The sequence below is a fragment of the Palaemon carinicauda genome, chromosome 21 (genome assembly GCF_036898095.1).
Source record: "Palaemon carinicauda isolate YSFRI2023 chromosome 21, ASM3689809v2, whole genome shotgun sequence".
NCBI lineage: Eukaryota > Metazoa > Arthropoda > Malacostraca > Decapoda > Palaemonidae > Palaemon > Palaemon carinicauda.
This window is the reverse complement of record NC_090745.1, coordinates 18,059,247-18,069,518: the sequence shown is the minus strand read 5'-3', so window position 1 is coordinate 18,069,518 and position 10,272 is coordinate 18,059,247. Positions and strand designations below refer to the sequence as shown.

At 36.4% G+C, this 10,272-nt stretch overlaps 1 protein-coding gene across 6 annotated transcripts in view; it reads right to left on the bottom strand.

Annotated features, from left to right (window-relative positions):
- LOC137615196 (protein tweety-like) overlaps nucleotides 1-10,272 on the bottom strand; it is a 219,204-nt gene that overhangs the window by 20,860 nt on the left and 188,072 nt on the right. Inside the window, exon 14 of one of the 6 annotated variants that reach the window (XM_068344848.1) lies at nucleotides 4,425-10,248. The exons of the other annotated variants lie outside the window; for them this stretch is intronic. Within the exon in view, the coding sequence (XP_068200949.1) occupies nucleotides 10,233-10,248 (16 nt within the window). The 3' untranslated portion in view covers nucleotides 4,425-10,232. Of the gene's footprint in view, nucleotides 1-4,424; nucleotides 10,249-10,272 lie in introns of those variants that run through there. 6 annotated transcript variants of the gene reach the window in all.

Genomic DNA, 10,272 nt, shown 5'->3' with positions numbered 1-10,272 from the left:
CCTTGAATAATTTTTGCAACTGTGTATCCCAGCATATCTTCTTTCAGGTTTCTTCAGATCTCTGAAAAGCACCAGGTGGTTCATAAAATCTGAACCCATACATGATGTCAGAGATGGTGTGTGTGGCATGCATCATGTACTTGCAATTTGGCTGTGAGGCTATCTTCCACTGAATGGCAATTTCCACCACACTTTAAAAGTAACACAATCAACCTCCTTCCCTCTGAACATGAACTTCTCAGGCTTGAACGATATGGCACCCTTTTTAGTAAATGTTGCACGTAATTGTGCCAAATGTCCTCTGTACAGTAGTATGCCACCTCTACATTAATATTATATAAGAGAATTCTGTATTTCCAGTGCAGTGGGATCCTTTTGTCTTCCTTTACCAGTAATATCACAGAAATATTTTAAAGGTGGTTAGGCTCTGACTTTCCTCATTCAGTTCTAGCTGATGAAAGGCCTTACTGTGTGTTTACTACTGTCTAATAGGAATATAAGGTTATTTCTGATACCATTTTGAAAAATGTAGGGTGTCTCTTTGTAGATAGTATTGAGGTGCTGTTAGCCCACTGTTTGTTGAGAGTGGCCTTGACTACATGGCTTCACCTCTGAGAATTCATTCAGTCTTGCTTCCTTTTATGTCCTTGCTTAACTGCTCCTTCACCTCAACATCACAAGTATTCCCTTTTCATACTGAACGTCAATGAAAATATTTGTTGGAGTTGCCACTATTCCACACCTGCAACATACTCTTCCAGGGACACAAATGGTATCAAACAAAGCAGAGGTGGTTGCTGCACCTATCAATACATTAGTTGAAATACTTGTACATTTGTGGTGAGTGTACATCTTTGACATCAGACTGAGATTACCATAGACTGATAGTAAAAAAGTAGAAGGTCTTTGTGGATCCCATGAGGTAGATATCCTGTGTAGTTACCTTTTCATTTTGGTAGATCTTGAAAGGAAACAGTCTATGGAATTCAAGGGATTTTTGGCAGTGTTTCTTATATGTGTCCAATACTAACACTGTAGGCCTCATGTTGAAGAATTGAATTTGAGAATCTCCAATATGGGTCCTATGCCTGGTGCACAAAGCTATATATTGTACACACTTTTCCCATCACAGGTGATATATCTCCTCTATGGGTGGCTAGGCTGATAGTAAGCATAGATAATGTCTATTGTAACTTGAAGTAGACCATTCCATCAGTGCCTATTTTTCCCTATACCACTTAGTTACCAAATGTATGATGGCTAGGTGGAGTAGAATCTCTCTCCTACCCTTTCTACCTTGTACCCTTCCAATGTTATGAGTAGCATCAGTGTTGTTAACTGTGCCATTAAGGAGAAGGGGCTTCCATGCCAGTTCTCACTAGTTAGTAAGAAAGTGTTCCTGCATGAAATTTCATATACACAATATTTGACCTTAGAACATCTAAACTATTAAACTAATCACACAATTACAATTAAAACCTGTTGTTTTAACTGCTTTCATTTAAACCAAAAAGGAGCTAACTAAATACTTTAACATGTATTTAGATAGGGTACAAGTACAATTAGGTTATTTATAATAAACCTTGTCTCTTTGCATACACTGCTTAAAATATTGGTCTAAGCTTTCACATCCTGATCTTAAGAGTCAGAGGATACTCTGCATGATTCAATATCAAAGGGATTGTAACCCTGTGTTATCTAGGATTCATTAAAGTTCTGAGAGACAATAAACAATGATATTACAAATAATTTCCTCATTTCAATAACATATTTATTCTATGTGCTAAAGCTATACTACATTTATTGCCAGGATAGTTTCAGCTGTGCAGTATATGCAGAAGACTTACATGGTACATGTTATGAGATAAAGAATATCATATACATATATTAAACTGATCTAGTATGAAAATTGTAATGGCATTTCCTAATTTTAGAACATTTATAATAAATACACTTTGTGATAATACAGTAGAGTAATAGCATTTCAGGTACAGTATTTACAGAGTATACATTGAGCATTATATAGATCCTAAACCATATGACAAAGTGTTCATAATCCAGGTCCATGGTCAATAATAAGTTCCTATTGTAAAAAACTATCTTTGGAAACTTTCTTATCCATAGGAGAAACTTTAATTTGTGTGCACCCACCAGCTTGCTCAGGCATTACAGCCCAGTGAGTCATCCCTTGTGCCAAGCATATCAAGATATCAACATGTTGCAAGCAACCTGTCTCGGCAGTTGTAACTCATTTTGTACCCAAATTGTCTTGTAAAAGCAATGAACCGGAAAAAGAAAATCTCACCCCCATAATGAGAGGAACTCTAAATGCACTCCGAATAAGGTCCAAGTATTGTCTCTTTTGAAAAGGGCAAAAATATCAATTTGATAGAAAAAGAACAGTAGCTTGTACATGAAGCTGGCCGAATATTATCAACTGCAAATGATGTAGATGATCATTCTGGCATATTTTCAGTACAGTAGATCAATAGCCAAAAATGCCCTCACAAAGCCTATCTTGTCATCTGCTTCCACTTCATCAACACAGTATGAGCAATGTATCATGGTCCATTGTCATTATTACAGTAATTTTTATTATTTGCGATAATTTTTTATTACTGTACGGTATATGCTTATGTGCAAAATTTGTTCCAGCCATAGAATAGGGTTCACTTATTATTCACAGATTTTATCACACACAGTAACTTTAACACCCGTGGATAAAGAGGGCATACTGTAAAATATTCTTCTGTCTGAAGTTGGAACTCTGATCTCCAATACAGGATCTTTAGAATAAGAGTTTAGTGAAAGATTGAAAAATGCAAATCAGATAATGGCTTGGTTAAGTAAAATTTGAAAATCAAATCACCTGAAATTACCTAAGAAAATCAGACTACAGTATATATCAGTTTAGTGAGATTGGTGTTACTGTACAGACATGAGTCATGATATGACAATGAAACAATCTCCAATAGATTTAGTAGATTTGAGAACAAAGCCATCAGAAGGATATTGGGAGTTAAATGGCAGGACAGGATTAGAAATGAAACTATAAAAGAAATTACTCGAGTGCCATATGTGGATGAGATCATGATGAGGGGTAGATGGAGATGGTTTGGGCATACTCTTCACACTCCCCCAAGAGAGATTAGTTCACCAAACATTTATCAGTACTGTAATTTTAATTCTATTTTTATGGATTTGTTTATCATTTTTTTTATCTTAGTTAATATTCCATGTAAATGGATACTGGTAGTGTACCAACTGACCACTTTAAACATGAACATCAGCAGTTATAATGTTGTTCAGTGTTATTCTTATTTAAGCCAACCTTATTTTCTATCAATAAATAATAATTTAGCAACAAAATTCTGAAAGTTTTGTAACCTACTTTTTGTACTTGAGTTACAAGTTTCCCTTATCAATGAACTGTAGAGAAAAGGGTTATTGTTAGAGCTTCATTAATAATTTGTTACGTATGATTGTCAAATGGCGCATTATTTCTGATGTATGAGGAAAAGTAATGTACAGTACCATACAGTATCGGCTTTTTCCAGCAAATTTTCTATTTACTGTACTAGTCAAAAGATTGATAGCTGTCTTGAGATTGCTCTAAGGTTTTTAGCCAAAGAACTTAAGTCTTATATTGGGTGGTGTACAATCAATACTGTATACATTGTGCCTTAGAACCAATGAAAATTAAGTGAGTTTTGTAGTTCATCTCTAAGTCATTTTCTCCATTTATTTTAATAATAAATCTTAGATTTCAACTTTAGCAAAAATAAGAACTAGAAATTTGCCAACTATGCAATGGTGTTGTCACTGGAGGAAGTAATTAGTTCACTTTTGAAAATATTTAAAAGTAATGGACATAGAACAGAACCTTGTGGTACCCCTAATCCAATGGTCTACTTAGTACATATATTCAAGTTTATTTTTACAACCTTCATATGATTTGAATGACAGGCTTTCAACCAAAATTTGTCTGTGTAGAGTTTCAATCTGGTTTGTTTCTCAATATTGAATGAGAGGTACTTTCAAAAGCATAGAAAGATAATAATAGAGCCAAGAGCAAGATTTTGCCTTTTCCCTACACTTTTGCAGTTATTCTGTTATTTGTATCAATATAGTTGGATAATAATTATCTAAAACTAAGTCTCTGATTTTAAAAAAAAATTGTTCATAGAAAAAAATAAATTTTGCTGATTTGCAACTATTTATCAATTCCAGGTACTGTACTAAGGATATTACTGATAAGAAAATTTCTACAGGCACACAGGAACGTGAATAATGAACTATCTTCAAATCTGCACTGACACTTAGCAGTCGAAGCATGTGGATGGTCTCACAAAGTCAGAAAGACATCATGTTCCTTGACACCTCTAACGATGAGTGCTAACGAAAAGTCTCAGACACTCAGGCCTGATGTGCTGGGCCCTCTTCAGATAGTGCAGCAAGCCATCATGAGACACACAAGCCTCTCTTCTCGATTACCACCAAACGCTTCACGTAAAGAAGGGGATGGAGAAGTTCTTAAACCAGGGGTCATGCCCTGATGGGTTCTAGGTTTAGGCCACAAAACAAGGCACAAACCAAAGGAGACCATTTGACACCTCTCAGCTTGGGTGACTAAGTAAGAGAGTCTGCAACTCAATTATTCTTTTGGACAATTCTTAGGCAAGCAAAAAGACAGTCTTAAGTCAGATCTCTTTTTCAAATCTTCATATGAGGTACTGTAATCTTAAGAGCCTTGAGAACAAGGATCATGTCCCACTCAGGGGATCTGAGATCCTGAGGTGGGTGAGTCTGCTCGAAGCTCTTCACAAGCATAGACAACTTCCACCAGGAAGAGAGGTCTACTGTATATCCTTCAGTCAATAGACCATGCCTAAGGCTGAGCGGTAGCATTTGACAGCCGTGCCTAGAGGTGTTTTCTTTCTACGACACCAATCGCAGATGATGGCCCACTTACCCTGGTAGACAGCTACAAAAGACAGTAGCAGGTACCTAGATATCTCCTGTGCAGTACCTCACTAAAGGCCTTTCACTCAAGAGGAAATGCTGGACTGTTCCTCCTTTGCTTAAACCAGATGAGCTATGTCACTCATTGCCCAAAGGAAAAGGCAGGTTTTTTACAGATGTGTTCGGCAGTAAACAGAAATTAGAAACTTTCTTTCTCACTCCTTTATTTATGAATCTAAACTGACTAGTTTAGCTTTCAGGTCTTGTGAAATTAAGAATCACACAACATTGATACCCGTGGAGTAATATGCCACAATGGTATTTTCCTTTGGTTTTTTTTTTTCATAAAAAATGCAACTGATTTCTTAGCTTCTAAGTGGTCTGTTATTTTTTAAAAGTTAGTAAAAATTTCTTTTTGTATTGTGAGGAGGTTGCTCCAACCCTGCCAATTTCTATAACTTCCTTATTATCTAAAGTTTGTGAAAGTACAGTATGTTGGTAAAACGTTTGAATGCATATGCTGAAACTAGTCATCACCTGTGTCCTTCAAGGTGTGAAGTTGCTTTTTGATAGGTGCCAGCAGTGTACTCACTGGTGATCAAATTGCTGATTGATTTTTGGACACAGGTTTGGCATGGCTTGTTGTTTTAAAGAATTGAGCGAGTATCCATGCTAACGAGATTGTTAAAGCCGACTGAGTAAGCTAAGTCATTTTCAAACAACAATACAAGAGTAAATACTGTAGTTAGTATTGTAATTTTTATATATAAAACTACCCTTTATCTGCTCTTCAATTACACAGTAATCATTACAAGTACGAAAGGAAAACTCTTACTTTGCTCTTGTCTTTTACCCTAGTCAAGCATTTCAAGGAAAAATCCAGTACCCATTCTGTGTGGGGATACATGGATTAGCTATTTGAAGTAAAAGGACAAAAAGGAAATTTGTAAAGTCTTAACTATATTGCAAAAGAATGAAGTAATCATAGAAGTTGGAAAGGGTGAAAAATCAAAGAACCAGATTAAAGAAGAATATGGACTACCAATGAACACACTTTCCATGTGTCTTTAGAAAAAGGGAGTAATCAAGACAAAATTCTTGTCTGGTAACATTGAGCAAGAAAGAAGCAAGAAGCAAAATTCCCAGAGGTGGAAATATCACTGATTGCTTTTTTAAAAATGCAAATGCCCAGATTACAGCTATCAACAGTGATGCAATGAGAGAAAGTCCAAAGTATTTGTGGAACAATTTTAAATTTCAGCTGACGAATTTGAATGCTCATCTGGCTGGCTAGAGGCTTAAAGGCAACCATGGCATTGTCTTTAAGAAAAAGAATGGTGAAGCCAGATCTTAGTCTGCATTCACAAGCTGCCAAACATAACTCCAAATCATACTTCAGGCTTATGAAACGCTGATATTTTCAATGATGATTAAATAACCATTTTCTAGAGCATTGCCAGACAAAGCTTTTATAATTTAATCCTATTTCTTGTCATGATGGTGAAGCCAGTAAAGAAAACCTTTGTCAGGATTGGTTTTACCATGAGCAGCATAAAAAAGATATCTATGCTAGGTACTGTATAGGGCAATCACAAAAGCCCAGATACTTTCACAATATCTACATCTTTTCCTTCACCATAAGGCAAACAAGACGACATGGATGACATCTGGTATTTTTATAGAAAGGGTGACAAATCGAGCAAGACGTTGGTACAAAAGATGGAAAATTTATATTATCTTTGACATTGACACCCACCCAAAAATTTCATGCATAAAATATATCTGGCTGATATTTCTGCCTCTTAATACAAGTGTTAACCAGCCCATGGCTCAAGGTGTCAAGAAGATTTCTGCTACTAAAGAAGAACAAAGATGTGGTTACTACTGTTCTCTCAACCATGCAAATGTTGAAGGAAGTGTGGAGCAAAGTTACCTTGACAACTCTTAGCACCTGTTACAAATACACTAAATTCACCCCAGAATACAGTAGGTTTAAACCACCAGTGAAAACTTTGATCCAGACATTAACATTCCCATTTGTACATTTTTTCAGAGTATTACTTAACAACAGCGTGGAAAATTTTTGGATCTTTGATGGATATCTAACTTCCACTTAGCCAGTGACTGAAAGTGAAATCTTCAGTAATCTACTCAATATGCGGATGCCTGTGACTCCGATGTTGAGGATCGAGAACCTTTGTTAGACCCAGTAATGTCAAGCAAGCTGGAAGGCATATGACATGATTACATTAGTTGATACTTACAACAATTACAAAGTGGGAAATCCCAGGGAAGGCCAACATCAAGATCACCCAGTCTTTTGCCTTGCAAAGACCATCCCCACCCACTGCTGTGGTTTCTTGGTCTCTGGATGAGGGCCTGGAATTTTGGCTGGGTTGGACGACATCGTTTCTCTTAAAGAATTGTTACAAAAAGCTATATTTCTAGTAACTTTAGGTTCAGAAGCTAGAGTCAAAGAACTGGAAGCCTTTCGCAGAGATTGGGAGTTCATTACAATAAATCCAGGTCGTCTTTTAATTTTGACTCGGGTCTCCCTTTTCTAGGCAAAAATGAAAAGCCACATCAGAGATAGGACCTACTCTACATCTTTTTAAGAGTCAGGAAATAGCAACCTCTGTCCTGTGTCAACTTTAAAAGTCTATTCACATTAGTCCACATCTTCAAAAGGTACAGTAGGGGCTATTCATATTTTAATGACTTCCTTAATTACAAAAGCTGATTCTGTATTCATCCCTAAACCCCACAATGTGAGAAAATTGCTTCTTCACTAGCATATTTTGCTAACATACAACTTCAGGACATCCAAAGTTTTATGGGTTGGTCTAGGCATGTTTATTAAACATTACCTTAAACAAATCCAAGCAGTTCAACATTCATGTGCTGTACTTGGTGCATTTGTGACCCATTCAGGGGCAGTCTGGTAGGAAGGACCAGATCAGTCAGGTCCTTTAGGTGAGTAATGGGAGGTCAGGCAGCCTGCAGGCTTCAGTCATCCGTGCGAGGTAAGAGTCACACTTGTTAGTGTTTTTTCTTACTCTTGGGAACATGGGCATGGGTTGTAGGTTGGGCTTGGTTACAGAAACTTGGTCCAGAATGGACATGAGCTTACTGATTAAAAAAACTTTGGTACTTAGTCATTGGAGACCACACAGAACTCTAACACCTCAAAAAAGTAGATTTAACAAAGGAAAAACTTATATTTTGGGAGGTGCTGTGTAGTCTCCAAAAAACCTCCCTCCTCCCTAGCCTCATGCAGGGGAGTGGAGCGTAGTTTGTATATCCTTGATCACAAATGGAGGTTGAGGGTCGGTTGTGACATAGGTAAGCAGGCAATAACTAGAACAATGGTTCTTTTCTAGGACGCTGTCTCCTAACAAATGACGTTCAGCTACTGAGGTGCTGTGGCAAGTTCAAATGAGCCTGAACTTGTAGGTCTTCCCTATACTCACTGAGGCTGTGCTTTCATGTTGATACACTAGCCGTAGAGCAAGTAAACAACGTTTTATGGTAATCAGGTCATATTTGATTCACTGTTCTAGCCTGAACAGGAAAGTCCTTTGAGACCACACAACACCTCCCCAAAAATAAGTTTGTCCTTCATCAAAATTCCTCTTTCTAAGCCTTAGTGAGCAAGAGACATTTGTGGTGTGGTGATATGATGCTAATATGCTTTAGATTTAAGACATTATCTGTTTAGTTACTGAACAGTAAGATATATGGCAATTTTAAATGAGAGTAACATTTCGAGTGTAATGATATGACGTAAATGTTTATTTGTGGACATTGCATTATGCTATTGTATGCATTATTTCAATATTCTATATTTACAGTACCTTTCATTGCACTGTTTTTACTATACTGTATTTCTTGATAGATAAGCAATAGCATTCTTTTTACTGAATTAGTTTATAAGTGGCATTAAATTTGGAGAGCACAGCATACATATATAGAATAAATAATGAAAAATAAGAAATTATGATTTTTCATTTTCTAACAAATTTCTATTTCATCTTTGTACATATATACACTAACTTCATCATTTTTATATGTAAGGGGAAAGTTATGTTGTTATAGATTTTACAATCACCAATCCCCATTAAACAATCAAAGACATGTATATTCACCTAAGGTCTGTAACAATCAGAAAGACTATGAAGATGGTTTGCTGGTTTCCAAAGAATTTGACATAATAGTATTCAACTGTATTTACTATTTCCTGGAGTTTTGACAAACAACCTAAGAGTTTTGACTAACAACCTAAGAGATCATCATAACATGTCACCAAACAAAAACATTTATTTTCAAGCGATGGTGTTTTAAGAAGTTCCTGGATGTACTCAAAACTTTACTGAATTATATAGATAAACTTTAGCCCATACATCTTGAAAATTGCAGTACCAGTGCCTATCTATTTATAATTGTGCATACTTTACTAGAACCACAAATTCTACCACTATTATTACGTGAGTTTTCAAAACTTTCAATTGCCAACAAGCTATCAAGAATATTAGGAACTAGCCATGTTTCACAGATACAGTACATACAGTATGTAATATGTCAGTATAGTACTGTATTCCTGTCAGACATTAATTTAACCTCATCTAAACATGGTAAAAGAGACCTAGCATTTATATGTTCAAGTTTCAACTAATTCTTTGTAATTTTATCCTTTAGATTTACATCATCAGTAATTTTTCCTCCTTTGTCAAGGTCTTACTTGCTGCATAAAAAACAATGTTTACTTTTCTGGTCCAGCCCAGCATCTCCCTACATGGTGATTGAATTCTCTAGTTTAAATATCCCACTTTCCTTTTTTTGGTTTCTAGGTGGTAGCTGCAGGAATTGTAGTAGTGGTTGGACCTTCGAGTCATTTCCTACGAAGGGCTTAGTCAATAATCCAGATTATAGGTGACCCTGGATGACCTTGGTGTTGGCCCTTCTAACACATTAGATGTCTATCATATTCCACTCTTTGTTTAGCTGACCTGATTGAGTTGTAAAGGGGGATTTCCTGTGTTGTTTTTATTTGTCCTTTGTAGTCTCTTGAAGTATTGTGGGAACCTACCATGGACTTACAAACAAGCCATTTGTCTTTGTTGGCTTTTCAGTACTTTGTGCACTTTCAATGGGAAGACCTCCGTTACATTTCACTTGTTTCCCGTCATCAAATGTAAGAAAGATAGTATATTTTCAATATTGCGTCCAAGAGTCTAATGGCACCAACACAAGAAAGAGTCTGGTTTGCAGGCTCATTGAAGCAGCTGTCTGTTTCACCCGTACCGAGAATAA